At 38.2% G+C, this 16,448-nt stretch overlaps 2 protein-coding genes across 6 annotated transcripts in view; one reads left to right on the top strand and one right to left on the bottom strand.

Moving 5' to 3' along the window:
- LOC5566288 (RNA-binding protein Musashi homolog Rbp6) overlaps nucleotides 1–16,448 on the bottom strand; it is a 1,418,593-nt gene that overhangs the window by 1,338,280 nt on the left and 63,865 nt on the right. For 4 of the 5 annotated variants that reach the window (XM_021840840.1, XM_021840841.1, XM_021840842.1 and 1 more), the window contains exon 2: nucleotides 4,901–4,954. The exons of the other annotated variant lie outside the window; for it this stretch is intronic. In XM_021840840.1, coding sequence (XP_021696532.1) covers nucleotides 4,901–4,954 — 54 coding nt within the window. The remainder of the gene's footprint in view (nucleotides 1–4,900; nucleotides 4,955–16,448) is intronic. 5 annotated transcript variants of the gene reach the window in all.
- LOC110675548 (ficolin-3-like) lies at nucleotides 3,660–4,716 on the top strand. Its single transcript, XM_021840845.1, has 3 exons — nucleotides 3,660–3,760; nucleotides 3,824–4,474; nucleotides 4,535–4,716. Exons 1-3 carry the CDS (start codon nucleotides 3,660–3,662, stop codon nucleotides 4,653–4,655), a joined length of 873 nt encoding a protein of 290 aa, XP_021696537.1. The 3' UTR covers nucleotides 4,656–4,716.

The following is a 16,448-nucleotide window of genomic DNA, read 5'->3' as shown; positions in this document are numbered from 1 at the left end:
ACAAGCTGGCAAACTTGCATGCAAGTTGGATGAAATAGTCATTTTTTGCATTTTCAACAGTCAATATTTCAAAAACTAGACGTGCTATGATATTTCTAAAAACGGCAATGGATTCAGCAACCCTTAATTAAATGAATAGCGGTATTTTGGTGCTGGAGACAAAAACGTGTTCCGCAGTGTATTTGGTTGAATTCCAAGAACTATTCAAAAGGATTTTTATGATGCCTTCCTTAGCCGAGTGGTTAGAGTCTGCGGCTACAAAGCAAAGCCATGCAAAAGGTGTCTGGGTTCGATTCCCGGTCGGTCCAGGATCTTTTCAAAATGGAAATTTCCTTGGCTTCCCTGGGCATAGAGTATCATCGTACCTGCCACCACACGATATACGAATGCGAAAACGGCAAATGGCAACTTTGGCAAAGAAAGCTCTCAGTTAACCCGTTAACGCCCAAGGTATCTCACAATTGGAATTCAGCTCCGTTTTTGTTATTCATAGTCGTATTCCCATAAATTAAACCTTATTTCACCAAAAAAATTCAAGTCTATGGTGGGGATCCAAAAAAATTCTTGAAAGTGTGTCGTCCATATCTAGCTGTTCTATAAGTTTATTTTCGAGATTAATCAAATATACTTTCATGCAGTTCGACCCATTACAATGTAAACAAGTTGAAAAAAAACTGCTGGTGAGGGGTAATTCATAAATTACGTCACGTACAGAAGAGGAAGGAGGGGGTTACAATGAAACGTGACTACCCGTATAAAAATTGGAATCCATACAAAAAGTGTGAAACAGAGGAAAATTTAGGAGGATGAATACGGCAAAACTTTGCGTGGCGTAATTTATGGACGTACCTTGATAAAGAAATTGCACTATAAAGAATAAAAATTTCAGAGGCGAAAGGTTCATGCCAGAACTAAATCATTTAGTGACTTCAATTCAATTTCTGCTCTACCACGTAAGAAAAATACAGACATACATACATTTCCATACATGTACATGAACAATTATGCACACTTAAACCATTTATACCAAAAACAAAATAAAATCTTACATCAAATATTTTGATTTAGAAAAAAAAACCTACAGATGTTTCAGAATAGTCTTTAAAAAGATTATATAAAACTTGCCAGCTGATAATGGGAACATAACTATCAAAATATTTTTTTCTGGGTCAAGTTATTAGTATACAATGTGGCTCGGATCTGACAGTAATTGAAATATATATTTGGCAATATCAGAATTTTGTTAGTGCTGATCAAAAGTTAGTTCTTCAGTCCAATGACAGTCAAATATTGGACTCCAACTATTACATGCTTTACAGATGTGAATACTTGAAGCCAACATTATTCGGATATAACGTTGAAATTACTGCATCACTGATGCATATATTCACATATTTACCGATAGAACCGAATCCACGCGGTCCAAGATTTTTGACACTAGAGCTGGCCAGAATACCTGGGGAGCATACTGAAGCGTGCCCGCTCAAATGTCACAATTCTTGGTCTTAGTGAGTTCAGCAAGGAAGGCTCTTTACTGCTACCTCAACGCGTCACTGGTTCTAAAAAGTAAACAACCATACAAAACTACGATCAAACAATGGTGAAGGCGTAATCAATTTTCTCGAAAACATTCATTTTGGGAATTAAGTAGAATTTTCTGATTAAATTGGCAACAACGCACTGCAGTAGCGCGTAGTAAATAACTGCTTGTAAACAATATCTTTCAAGCGCATTTATTACCTGTATTTTTGCGAAAAATAATTTTTACTTTTCCACGTTTAAGTCATAAAACTGGTTCTGGACTTAGGTTGGCGGCTATTCAATTTTACTCTCATTTGACAACCGCCCTTCACCCTTGGATGGATAAGTCAATTTGTCGTTTTTTTCGTTCAATACTCCCTTCAAAAGATCAAAAGATCTAAATGGTGTCAAGGTTCATCTAAAAATGTAAGAAGCATATCCGAAATAAGCGATTGTTGCTCGGATCGATAGTAAGTATCCATTGTTTTGATCTAGGCTGACCAATTTCTTATTGGTTGTTTCCTTGATGTTTCGCACATAATAACAATACCCAGCTAATATGTTTTTTTGCGAAAATATCTCCTTTTATGTCGAAGATACCAATTTCGAGAGTTCGATTTTTTTCAGTCTCATCGCTGGACTGATATAAAAAAAATGAAATATTTGCCCACTAGCGCCACCTTGTGAGTGTTTTCCGAACTAATACGGTTTTAGGCGAGTACGATTCATTTAATTGTTCAACATTGTCCATGACATAAACTTTGTATCTAATCACTTGACTGAGATATTAGCAAATAAAATCTTTGCCCACTAGCGCCATCTTGTGAGTTTTATAAGGTTTTATGTGACTAAGTATCATTTAGTTGTTCAACATTGTCGAAGACAACAATTTTGTATCTCATAACAAAACTTAGATGCAAGCAAATACAATATTTGCCCACTAGCGCAATCCAGTGAATGTTTTCCGAACTAATAAGTTTTCGGGTGAATAAATCTCATTCAGCTGAACACATTTGTCGAAGACACCAATGTTGTATCTCATCACTGAACTGAGATATAAACAATCAAATTGTTCGACCATTAGCGCCATCTTTTGAGTGTTTTCCGAACAAATAAGGTTTTAGGCGAATAGTTCTCATTTAGTTGATCAACTTTATCGAAGACACCAATTTTGTATCTCATAACTGCACTAAGATATAAGCAAATAAAGTTTTGGCTCACTAGCGCCATCTTGGGAGTGTTTTCCGAATTTATAAGGTTCTATGCGAATAGGTATTATTTAGTTGTTCAACGTTGTCGATGACACCAATTTTGTATCTCATCGCTGGACTGAGATATAAACAAAGCAAATATTTGTACGCTGGAAAGTTGTTTCATATGTTGCTTATAAATGCGACATTTGTTGGCGTCTGTGCGCCACCTGGTGAGTTAATTCTGAATCAAAAAAGTTACCAAGTGGAAGTCAGCAGTCCTGTGATCAACTTTGCAGAAGACAGTTTTCTCCTAAACCTCTTTATTTTCAAGATATTTGCACTACAAGTACTGTCCTATTTATAGGACGCTGGGCGTTCGGGGCTTCTGTCCTATTTTTAGGACGCTGGGCGGATATGGGTTAATAACTGAGAAGCAGGCTCTGTCCCAGTGAGGACGTAAGAAGAAGAAGAAAAAGAAGATCATGATGCAATTGAACAAAAACATGTTTTTAAAGATTCTAAAGAAATATTCACCTTCGTAGTAAACCAGTCAATTTTCATTTCTACTCAAAGTTCACGATTGACTACTCAAATTTTTTGAGTAAATTGAGGATCAGTATCTCTAATTAGAACCTTTTGAGCAACTTTATTCAACACGGTACGAAACTGTTTCATTTACACAAAATTTTATGTACGTACTCCCAATAAATGACGTAAGCTCCCAGTGTATTGAAAATTCTGAAAAAATATTAACTGTAAAGTTACTGTAGCAACTCATTGAAATATGAGATGGCAATCAATCATCATTAAAACTGTCTCAGCTATTACGAACGACGATATGTTTGCTTAGCGTGCCTTGTTTGTACAGCGTTCAACCCATTCATAGGTAATGCTCAGCTATATATAGCAATGATTTCTCTACGTATCTAACAAGATTCATTCAAAATGATACTCCAATTCTGGGTCGTAACGTTTTCCGTGCTGTTCGCAGCTCGCGCCGATGAAAATCACTCAATATTGATCAAGCTGAACGACCTGGATCACCGGTGAGTATTAAAACTATTCCTTTCCAGCAAAATTTCCGCTACTTAGCTGTTCCCCCCATTCAGCTTCACGCAAATGTTCAGCCAGCAATTTTACCGACACACCCAGCAAGTAACGGATCGAGTCTCGGCGCTGAAGATTTCCATTGACACCAATCTACTCGAACTGGACCAGCAGATTCAGCAAGCGCTGGATGGCATTCAATCCAACGAATCGTCATCGTCAGCTTCGGCAACGAAACCGCCCGGACTCACAACCATACCGATTGGATCCGAGCCTAGGGTTCCGGCTCTGTACGAACGGGAGCGCTACGGAGGAGATTGGTTGGTTGTGATGCATCGGTATGACGGCTCCGTAAAGTTCGATCGCACTTGGGCCGAGTACCGGGATGGGTTCGGAATGGTTGGGCAGGAGTTTTGGTACGGACTGGAGCGACTGCATCAGTTGACCAAGGAGAAATCGTACGAACTGATGGTTGAGATGGAGGACTTCAATGGGAGCTTGAAGTATGCTTGGTATGATAAATTTGTGGTGGGCCCCGAGGAACAACGTTACGCTTTGGTTGAGTTGGGGACGTTTAATGGAACGACAGATGGGGATTCCTTGAAGCCTCATAAAGGATCGGGATTCTCGACGTACGACAATGATGATTTCGGTTGCTCGAACAAGTACGCCAAAGGAGGATGGTGGTATTACAGTGGAAAGTGTTACGGATCGTGAGTATATTTAAAGTTCAAAATTGTATTTAATTCTGACAAAACAAAACCATTGTCCAGGAGCCTTACTGGTATTTGGAAAAACGAACTTGCTTACTCATCGATAGTTTGGATGAAGTTCTCCGATGTTTCCAACACGCCGTTGAAGCTTGTAAGAATGATGATACGACCGAAAAATTGAATCGACACTTGATCTTTTCCAATCCGCGAAAAATAAAATGCTTAAACACTTTAAAAAATAACATTCATTGCTTTAATAATTAAGAGATAACTTTGCTGCACCTTCAAGGATCGTTATTCAAATTTCAGCCAATTCTTTCTAACAGAAGCTAAGATACAGAGTCCCTAACTTGGAGATTTTGTACTCATATTCAAATCAATTATTGTCATCTTAACAAAGTTCTTAAACATCCAATTTGAACCTACCTTGGCCTCGAGTACAGGGGAGCAGAGGAGTCAGCCAATCCCATCGCAGACGAGCTGAAAAAGGAGGAAAATGCATTTTGGTGTTTGGATCTGCTGTTTTTTTTCATGAAAGTTGTAATTATCAAAATCGCTACTGAAGGTTGTCATTTTAGTTAAATTAAAAAAGCAAGAAATGATAAAATTCATAAAAGTTTAGAGCAGTACTCGCAACGGAAGATTTGAGGAAGTAAAAAATAACAAAAGCACCAAATACATCAAAACAGCTGAATCGAGTTCAAAATAAGTGCGAGGGATTATTGGCAAAGCGAATCATAAGCTTCAGTAAGGAAAAAAAAAGGGCAAACAAAAGGGGAACATCAAAAAAATATGATGATAAGCAAACACTGAAGCAAGGACTACGAAAAAGACGCCGTCTCAAAACGTAAACCATAATTGCGATGATACTCTAGCTAACTACCAAAATCGAAATAACGGGGGATTTTGGACGAACAGCCTCATCAATCATATGACGGAATGGAATTTTTGCATTTGCGCAAGCAAAAATGTTCGACATATTGGATCAGTCGGATCCGGAACGGAACCGAGGCGTTTGTACGCGTGTGAAAAGGATTTTCTCCGTGGATTCACTTCATTGGATGTTTTGCGGGAGTTTTACCGCCGGATAAGCGTGTTTCTTTCGAGAACGTAAGTGACAGTGGTGTTTTGAAGGAGCGAAAATTGATGATTTACAGTTACTTTGCGCTTAGAGAAATTGATACATTGCTTGGTTGTATAAATTTGGCATCCATGCGAATTTGGCTCAAAAGTCTTAAGTGGCTCTGCTCATTGTTTTGGATGTTATAGTCGTACAGAGCTCCAGAATTACGTTTAGACGTTTATCAATTCTGATATCCTCTATACAATGTGTAAGCGCAACAAAGATTTTATTTTGGGTGGAACCACCAAAATTCAAAATTGTGCCTATATATGAAGTTGTACCCATGTGCCTGTAGAATTGAAGGTGTTTGGGTTCAATTGTCCGTCGGTCCAGGACCTTTTAGTAATGGCGATTTCTTTGACTTCCCTGGGCATTGAGCATAATCTTTCTTGACATATTTTATACGAATGCGAAAATGGCAAATTTGGCAAAGAAAACTCCCAGTTAATAAGTTTTGAGGTGTTTATCGAACAGTTAGCTGAGAAGCAAAATCTGTCTCAGTGGAAACGTCATGTCAAGAAAAATAGGAATATCACGAAGAATATTCTTAAACCATGCAGAACGTCCGAGCTCTTGTAATTCATGTTTTGAAAATCTTTGGAATAATCGTAGGTCAGTACCTAGGGGCTCTTAACCCTTTTTCTGTGTATTGGGGCCTCAGAGCACTTTGAAGGGCTGTAACTTTTTTGCTAGTAAATCGATTTGTGAATTGTTTTCATACGTTGGTGCGTTTCCGCAAGTTTTTTATTAGAGCATGGATTGTTTTTTCAATTATCTTGAAAAATAGTTTTCTTGCGTAATTTCCATGAAAACAGTATGTTGTCTTTGCCTTGGGGTTGTATTGACTCCAAATAAATTCTCGAAATTTAAACAGATTTTTCAATTTTTCAGATTCATTCATGCAGTTTTACCACAAAATATAAAAAAATCAAAAGGTGGATTGCAGAGAGGGGTTCTTGTGAAATAAGGTCAAAAAATAGCACAAATCTGCAGCTGTGCAATAGTTAGTTGGGAATTCCACCGTATGATGGCGCTAGCTCCGAAAATGTAGTCAGGTCTCAGGTTGAATATATCTCAAGATACTGAAGATTCGGAAGACTGATAAGTTCAGCATAGTTGCTGTTGAATCAAAAGCTATATGCTGCTTATCTGCTTTATTCAACAATTCGCGACAAGGAGGCGCTGATGAGCTTTTATTATTACAAACTCATACAGTTTGAACTATGTTAGAAGACTAGTTTCTTTAGCAAAGTTGTTAATTTGTTTAACCCGTATTCGCCCAGCAAATGGAAAACGATTAAATTGATGCCATTTCGTCAATTCTTGCCTTCGTTCTAGCTCGAATGTAATCATCGGGATGTCTTGTTTTTCAATGGTTATTGGAAGCTTCTTCATTTTCAAAAGATATCTTTGACATGGTCTTGGGAAATTATTTGAAGGATATTGACCACCACCTGTGACTTAGTTGTGAACTCTTCTACTTCAAGGTCGCCAATACTCTTAAAATGTTTTTTTTCTCAATTAGGTCTGAGCTCGTTTTTCAAAATGATAAAGTTTGACACCCAAATTTACAAGTTTTGATGAAATATAAAATTGACCTTTTTGGGGCCGGTTCCATGGAGGTCTCTTATAGAACCGAACAAATACTCAAGACCTAGCTCAAGGTCTTTGACCTTTCATACTGGTCACAGTATGAAATCTAATTCTCACATGATGCCCGTAGTCGAAACTATTCGAACAAGATTTATATTAATTAGTTGGGTAAAAGTTGATATAAAAGGAACAAAACAAGTTGATTTAGAAGCAGCAAATAGCATACCTGATTAGTACGGAATAGTATCATATATTTCAGTGGCAGAATAACGTAATAACACATAGTCCTGAACCTAAAGAACAATTTTGCAGCAAACATTCGCTTAAAAGCTGTTTTGCATCGTAAGATATACATTGAAAAGCGCCTCCTAGCGGCAATACGTTTATTATGTTAGACATGCAGTATATAGCCGTTTCATAAAAACTGTATCGGTCAATATTCGATGTTTAAATATTCAGTGCTCACTAGCGCCTCCTAGTTATAGAATGCCGAACTAACCAAGCATGCAGCATATATGTACTACTAAACCTAACGAACAACTTTGCTGAAAATGCTGACTTTCCAGCTATTCTACATCATGAAATATGTGAGTTTGGAATATTTGTAGTTCACTATGCCTCCTAGTTGCAGATTGTTGAACTCAGTGTCTGCATATTTCAAATATACAGTTAACAACGCCGATCCTCAGTAGGATCCGTCATCGTTGAATTCTTCTTTGTGTGAATGTTTTTTTTGACAATACATGCACGAATCTGGTAGAACGTGCATTCAGTTTTTCAATTACTTTTTCAACACTGATAATCATCCGCCTACTGACATTCGGTGGCAGCAAATTCAATTTCGCTAGTGAATACAATACTGGTTGAACTAAACAAACATGTAGTATAAATCTTTTAGACTAATGAGCAACTCTGCCGAAGACATCCATATTCCAAATTATCACAATTTAGAACCATCCTAAGATCAAGTAACAGAACGTTATAGTCGCTTAGATGACTCAGTGAACAATGTATTTGAGCTAGTGCCATCATGCGGTAAAATTCCCAAGAAATCAATGTGTAGCCCTTTCCCTATTGCAAATCTTCACCGAAAAAAGTTTAACATTATATTGAACTGATTCTGAGATATTAGGATCCAAAGTTTTAAAAATTCACAATTTATAGAACTTTTCACATTCTAATCCCTCCCAGCGATAAACCATCTCTTTTTTTAATTTTATTATTTTTTAAGTAAAATTCAGTTAGATGCACCACAAGCACTAGGTAGCTATTGATTTTTTAAAAGGCTGAATACACCTTTCATAAATTCTCTATGATAATTTGCTAATTTTGATGTGCCGCATCAAGCCTTTCCTTACATTAAAATTGGTCACTTCTCTGGTACACTGACACTTCAAATGGGTACGAAATTGATTTTGTTCGGGAATTAAATCAGAAAATTCCTTGACTCTGCTTGTGAGAAATTCATTTCAATTGTTTCAAGAAGTTATGCTTTTTAAGTACAAATGTGCGCAAGTTAAGGTCTTCCAACAATTCCTTGAAATTTGGGCAAATTATTCTACATGCGTAAATGGACGTATGCGTCATTTCTATGTACAAAAATATATTGTTATTCTGATAACTAGAAAATTTTCTTATTTTGCAAAATCATCCGTTTCAACAAGGCCCCCGTGTTCGAAGCTTAGCGAGTGCAACATGTATTCTAGTTCATCGATAAACTTCTTGAAATAGGTACCTTCAATCTACTGGTGTTATTAACAATCTTTTGATGGTTTGTTCAATAAGGAACAGTCCTTAACTATTTATATAGATAAACGTAATATGTTTGAATAACTACCGATGTTCTTGGTCCTCCAAGGACTCCTACGTGTAACTAAAATGAGTACTGCATTGTTTTGTCCGGATGTTCTTGGTCCTGCAAAGACTCCATCGAATATAGAAAATACAAGTGTAACTTTTTAAAATGATTTAGTATGACAAGTCTATGTCTAAAGTCACATAAGTAACGGAGTATTCTCTTGATTTAAACCGATGTTCTCGATCCTGCAAGAACTCCATGAAGCCTAGGCCTTAAGATCTACAAACGTAAGCAGTTGTACATTGATCGTTTTAAATAAGGGTATATACTCCTAGTCCTTCGCATATACCGACTTTTAGTTTTATTCTTGGAACTGGATGGCTCAGAACTGCTTCAAAATAAAAACAAAATATTGCTCTGAATTCTTTTCATATGAAAGATGTTTAAAGATTCATATACCGATTCTACCCCATTACCCCGAATTTCATTTTCCCGAATTATATTTCCCCGAATTTACAATTAGCATAACAGTCTTATACAAAATTTCCCATTTAATCGTCTTTAATCCTGAATTTACGTAAAAACACTTCGTAAAATGAAGGTTTAGTGAACAATCCAAATCTGTTATGGAATCATTGGGTGGTTGATGCTTTCATATGTAATTGAAGACATCTCTTATGAATTATCAATGATATTCTTCAAGTTTCATAGTTCAAAACGTTTCAGTGACAAAAGATCGCAAAACGTCAAAATAACAAAAGGTCAACAGACAAAAGATCCGAAAGACAAGAGGTTAAGAGAAAATCATGCATCGACAAAAGCTTGAAACTGTTTTTTTTTTCAAGGCCATGATAGTTTTTTTTTTTTAATTCAAACTATTTTTGAACTTCAGTGCTTTCGATTTATTATCGACCCTAAACTGAAGGGAGCTGAAGAATTCCACGAAAATTATTGGAAAAAATACCCTTGAGTCTCGGGTTTAAATCCCACCGATCGAGATTCTTTTCGTAATGGAAATTCGTTAGACTTCCCAGAGAATAGAGTATCTTCATGCTTGCCACACGATTACACATGCAAAAAGTCAATTGACAAAGAAAGCAGTGATAACAACACTAAGCTGAGAAGCAGGCTCTGTCCAAGTTGGGACGTGACACCAGAAAGAAGAAGAAACTCTGACTGAAATAACCAAAACCTTATTCCCTTCGGCATCGTTTTTGAGAGGTCAAATCAAATCAAACATATAATTTCAAAATCTGAGTCTTTATTTTAAATTCATGAATACTTAAACACTTGTTCCTGTATGTTTTTGGGATTTACGTAAAGATTTTTCTCAAATAGGGAGCAGGATCCTATTCTTGGTACTTTTGATTCACTTTGGCAGTGGGATTTTTTGAAAGCTATAGAGCACATTTTTGGCCACCGTAAGCGTCGTACTGAAGTGCTTCTTATTGTACCTAAAGTTTCAGATCATTCGGCCGAGGAAAACCCCTCATTCCAAAGTTATCATGAAAGTGCCCATGAGTTTCTGCACCCTATCATGAAAAACAGTTTTTACAGTGATTCAAGATATCCGTAACTGCGTTATTTCATATTTTTTTAATGTTTTAGCATTTCCATTCAAAATAATACAGGAACATTTTGTTTTGCAGTTATTTTTGAACCCGTGTTATTTTTATAGTATGTTGTAATGTGTTTTCAATGTTTAAATAAATTCTAATAAAATAAGATATATTTGATAAGACAATAAGACAATTTACACCGTCTTCAGCCATAGGCTGCACAGACTGAACATAACTTACATTAGGCAACGGACACACGGAACGACCAGTGAACCAATGAAGAATTTTTCGTTTGACGACAAGTTTTCTCCGACTGGGGCGGAAATCGAACCCACACTCTGTAGCACAATACGCCTAAACGACTGACGCCGCTAATCGCACGGCTACGAAGCCCACATGTTTTCATATAATGTTTGCTAATGCGGGTAGCTTCGGAAACATAGGGGAAGGGGTAGTAAAATGAACACCTTAAGGAAATCATCTTGTTTCTGATGAAAAAACGATGTTATCTAAAGCAGCGACAGAAATCCAGACTAAAATAGTTAATTTTTCACATATTTATATCGTTAGCGAAAAACGATGGAAATGTTCATTTTACCTGCACTATGTTGGACATCATGGACATCATTCAAAATACGAGCTTGAGCTTGAGCTTGATTGGCCGCCCGTGGTTGCTACTCCAGTTGCGCTTACACAAGGAACCAACCGAATGTCTGTTTGGGACTAACAGACACCCTCAGTGTATAAGTGCTGATGATCTTCTATTTTTAGGCAACAATGGCGCCTGCCACGTCAGAATACAGACCAATGAGGGGAATGGGGGAGGAATTGATGATGCATTGAACTGGCTCCGACGTAGACCGTATATACCACAGCATCTACGCCAGTTCATGCGGGAGTGTAGGGATTGGGGGAAAGGCATGGCAGAGAGGTTTGCTCTTTGGTTAGCAGACTGCCTAAGTATCAGGCGTAAGGCAAGGCATGCTATAATGATGAGATAGAGTGAAGCGTTGGGAAACGGTTTCTTGTCCGTTTCTGGTTCCTGAACGAGTAGGGTGTGAGTGCAATAGATTGAGAGTGGAAGATGGAAGCAAGACACAAGTACAAAGTATGAGGAAATGGACGGGCCTGGGATTGAACCCATGACCTTCTGCATATGAAGCAGAAGCGGTAGCCATTAGACCACCAACCACGTCATACATGGACATCATTCAAAATACGTGAGCAAAACAAATATTTTTATAAAATGTTATTGCATTACCGAAAACATATCCAGCAATGATTGTGACCCATTCAAAAAAAATCTAAAGGTATCAGATTTGGCATCATTTCATTACGATATTCACCTCACTGAAAAACATCTTGATCTCCGAGCTGAAAGATACATCAGTTTATGTTTTCAAAAGTGGTTAAAAGCCGCGGTGTTCATTTTACCACCCCTGTTCATTTTGCCATTCATAGGGGAAGTATCAAGCCTGTAGCTTCCATACAAGTGTAACAAGTGTAAGTGTAATAAGTTTTTTAGAGGTTGAATAAGGTTCACAATCATGACAGAGGTCTTCTGAAGTACACTCAAAGGCTTAATCAGGAAAATCCGAGTGATCAGTTGTTATGATTTGATAACGATAGACTTTTACTGTCGTTCTACGCCTACTTGTCCCATGCTCTATGTTATTGATTTTTTTAATGTTAAATAACATTTTTTTGTAGAATTTTATATTTTTCCTGAAAAGTCAAAATTATTAGCTCTCATTTTGTCCAAAAAGATTGAAAATCGGTCAAACGGTTTATTTTTTTTTAATAAAAATTTTGCAAAATCGTTTTTTTTTCTGGTTACCCTGTTTGGAAATGGTCACCCTAATCAAAAAAATCCAAAAACACGTGTATTCTTATTTCAGATAAGGAACAAAATAGCAAATTTTCACGGAATTCGGTGACCCGCTAGATCGGTTGTTCATGGAATGACTGTATATATATATATATATTATTTGTTATTTATAAACCAAGTGAAGATCATATTTTTTTAAATGTCCTCATTGCTGTCTGTGGTCACTTATCTCAACTTTGGAGGTAACTATTCAATAAAGACGTTCTTCTAGAAAAATGATTGACTGGAGTCGGAATCCACAGAAAAATCTCCACCAACCAGTAAAACTGTCTTTTTCCAAAAACTCTATAATTCTACTCTACGGTTTGATGCTAAACGCTTACCGTAACAAGAGACTCTACTTTGGTTTAACAAGCGAGCGTTCCACATCCGCTTTCGAAAAACCGTAAGAATCCAAACCGCGCACGGGGAGTCTAAATGCGATGGAAATGGCTGGTGTCCTCCTCCTCCGCTTCCTTCTCCTGGCATAAATATACGGAAACCTATTAATTTATAAAACGGAGCTGGTTCGATTCTAAGGGTGTGAGTCTACATTTTGAGTTACCACTAATGAGTGACAATTTCTAGTGGAATGTTATTACGGAAGCGTTTAAAACTATGCTATGCATTCGTGCTTTCAATTAACAATAAAAAATTGAGATCATTAAACCAGAAGGTTTTCTATCGATCCTATGGTGATTTTCTGTACAACAAGCGATTAGTTACATTTTTGATTTTGTTACCCTTATGACAAGTACAACATGCATTTATATGTATTACTTTCCAAGATTACAGGAGCCTTCCTTAATCGAGTGGTTGGAGTTCACGACCACAAAGCAAAGCTATACTGAAGGAGTCTGGGTTCGATTTCTAGTCGTCCAAGATCTTTTCGTAAAGGAAATTTCCTTGACTTCCCTGAGCATAGAGTATCATCGTACCTGCCACACGTTATACGAATGCGATAATTGTAACTTTGGTAAAGAAAGCTCTCAGTTAATAATAAAAATAATAAAGCTGACAAGCAGGCTCTGTCCCAGTGAGGACGTAATGTCAAGAAAAAGATCACAGTACCTTCGGCACATTTGTAACATCCTTGATCGATTGTTCTATTTGCAGTTTCCATAACGGATCTGCAGTATATTTTTCAACCAATTTTCCTCACAGTGTATTCTGTGCTGTGCATTTGACGCCTTTTATTCTATAATTGATAATAATTTTACGGCTACTGCCAATCAAAAAGTTTCTTGATTGGTCGCTTCATTTTCAGTGGAGCAATCCACTTCGGGTTCAAACTTTTGGGAAGAGTCACCCGGAAAACTCCAACCCAAAAACGGGTTTCAACTTTTCGCAAAACTCCAAAAGAGCTGTCATCGCGTCAACCGCAGCCGTGAGTGGTGCATGCCGGTGACGGTTTCCAGGAACCAAGAACAAAGTGACAATTCAGCACGAGACCAAAAAAAAAAAAAGAAGTCCGAAAGGCTGCCTGAAGAACATAAACCACCGGCCAGACAACCGCAAAGATTTCATTCTTTTTATGCAGTCGCTTCATCATCATTCGTTTCCTTTTTTGTGCTGATGAAATGTTGCGGTGCCCAGATCATAATGACACTCATTTCGGCGTTTCAATTCCCCTTCCCAGCTTTTGCCGGCATGAGCGTGACTAAGGGTATGCCACACTTCGGAAGATTGTGTTCGAAATGAAATACCTTAAGTTCCAGAATGTTACTTCAGGAAGTTTCTTCAAGAAGTTCCTTGAGGAAGTTCCTTGAGGAAGTTCCTTCAGGAAGTTCCTTCAGGAAATTCCTTCAGGAAATTCGCTTAGGAAGTTCCTTCGGGAAGTATCTTCAGGAAATGAATGACAAAAATATCTCTATATAAAAAAATCTATATCGCATACCCTTAAGCGTGACAATGTCGTCATTGTCATCGTTTCATTTTTGATACCTACCAGGAACCATAAGGCAAAGGAAAGCCCGCTCCGAAGCTTGCAGATGAGACGATGATGGCTGTTTAAATACCCGAGGGAAAAATTTGACACGTGTCTTGGAGGGAAGATTTTGGGTCGATTGAAAAAAAATGTGAACATGGTAGCAGGGTTGCCTTTAAATTTTTAGAAGGGTTTCAAAAATATGGGTAATTAAAATGTACGGCTTCGTTTCCTTAACAGAAAAAAATAATGTACGCATTCCTAACATCTCCTTCTTAAACATAAAAAAGTCTCCCCTATCCCTTACTACACCACTTCCAAGAAACCTTCTAATGAGCTTCAGCAAAATAGATTTTAATCGCCACCAGCAAGGGATAAGCGGTCCTCTCCATTCTGAGAATCACAGAAAGGAAGAGGGGAAGTCCACAATTCACAATTGGCCATCATCACCGAACAAAGGCGCATGGAAAAACTGCTGTCTTCCATCCCCCTATTATCACTGTCATTCTCGATCCTTGCCATTCACCGTACGGAACAAGGAGATGACACAAACGAACGACGGTCCAAATCGGTCGTCCCTGACGGGTGTAGGAAAACGCAATTAATGGTACTGTTTTGACCGATCTTCCCCCCTGCCGAGCGCACGCAGGAAGTATAATTGAAACAGAACAAATAGATGGACTTCGTATCTACCCCCCCACACCCGATAGAGCAGGGATTCCCAATCGGTGATTCGACTTCCCAAGAGTTGTAGGACTAAATGTCGAAGATCTAAGCTATGGTCAACTAAAGAGCCATCTGAAATCGTTCCTCATTTGAAATATATGCTTGTATCCAAATTTTTATCCTTGGATTTTTTCCGGATTTCTTTAAGGATTACTTGTCAGTTTTTTTTTGGTAAACTATTGGTGACTTTGAAGAAATTCGAAATTCTTAGCTGAACATTGGCAGAATCCTCTCGTATCTACCAGCAGAATCTTTCGAATCTGGAGAAAACCTTTTGAAATGGGGGTCGCAGATTCAAAAAGTTTGAGAACCACTGCAATAGAGGTTGATTCCGAGCCCCGAACCCCACTGATAAGGAACAGCGTGGTAATGAACTGCCACCGTCGACGACCCAGGTTGTCGGCCAAGATTCCTGGCACAATTTGGTACGGATTAATGAGATGGAAGAAATGAAGATAAAGATTTGAATGTAACCCTTTCGGTGACAAGCAAACAGCGTTTAGGCTATCAGCGCGAAGAGCCGGGGATGGTTTCGACCTGAACCGGGAGGGGCTTGTCCTTGGAATGACGTGATTATTTCCTCAGGACAGCATCCAAGTGGCACAGTAAAATGCCAATGAACGGATTGAACGTGCCTAATGGCCAGTTTTGAAATGAGTTAGTTTTATAGCGAAGGGTTGAAGTCATAAGGTTAATGGCATTCAAAGTGATTTACAGAATTATTCAGATTTGTTTGAAATACGAACATTTAAAAAAAAAGAAGAACGTCATTAAAATATATGGATATATTTATTGAGAACTGGGATTCGTACATCAAGGGCTCTAGAAGCACTGAAAGGCTTCTTCTAAAAGCTTTGAAGGGTTTCTCCTGGAAGCTCTGAAAGGCTTCTCCGAGAAAGTTTTGAAATGCTTCTCCAAGAAGCTCTGAAAATCTTCTCCGTGAAACTCTGAAAGGCTTCTCCGAGGAGCTCTGAAAGGCTTCTTCTGAGAAGCTCTGAAAGGCTTCTCCTGAGAAGCTCTGAAAGGCTTCTCCTGAGAAGCTCAGAAAGGCTTCTCCTGAGAAGCTCGGAAAGGTTTCTCCTGAGAAGCTCTGAAAGGCTTTTTCTGAGAAGCTCTGAAAGGCTTTTCTTGAGAAGTTCTGAAAGGCTTTTCTTGAGGAGCTCTGAAAGGCTTCTCCGAGAAGCTCTGAAAGGCTTCTCCGAGTAGCTCTGAAAGGCTTCTCCGAGAAGCTCTGAAAGGCTTCTCCGAGAAGCTCTGAGAGGCTTCTCCGAGAAGCTCTGAAAGGCTTCTCCGAGAAGCTCTGAAAGGCTTCTCCGAGAAGCTCTGAAAGGCTTCTCCGAGAAGCTCCGAAAGGCTTCTCCGAGAAGCTCTGAAAGGCTTC

Source organism: Aedes aegypti, chromosome 2 (genome assembly GCF_002204515.2).
Source record: "Aedes aegypti strain LVP_AGWG chromosome 2, AaegL5.0 Primary Assembly, whole genome shotgun sequence".
Lineage (NCBI taxonomy): Eukaryota > Metazoa > Arthropoda > Insecta > Diptera > Culicidae > Aedes > Aedes aegypti.
Note: the sequence above shows the minus strand (reverse complement) of the source record. Positions and strands in the feature narration are given on the sequence as shown.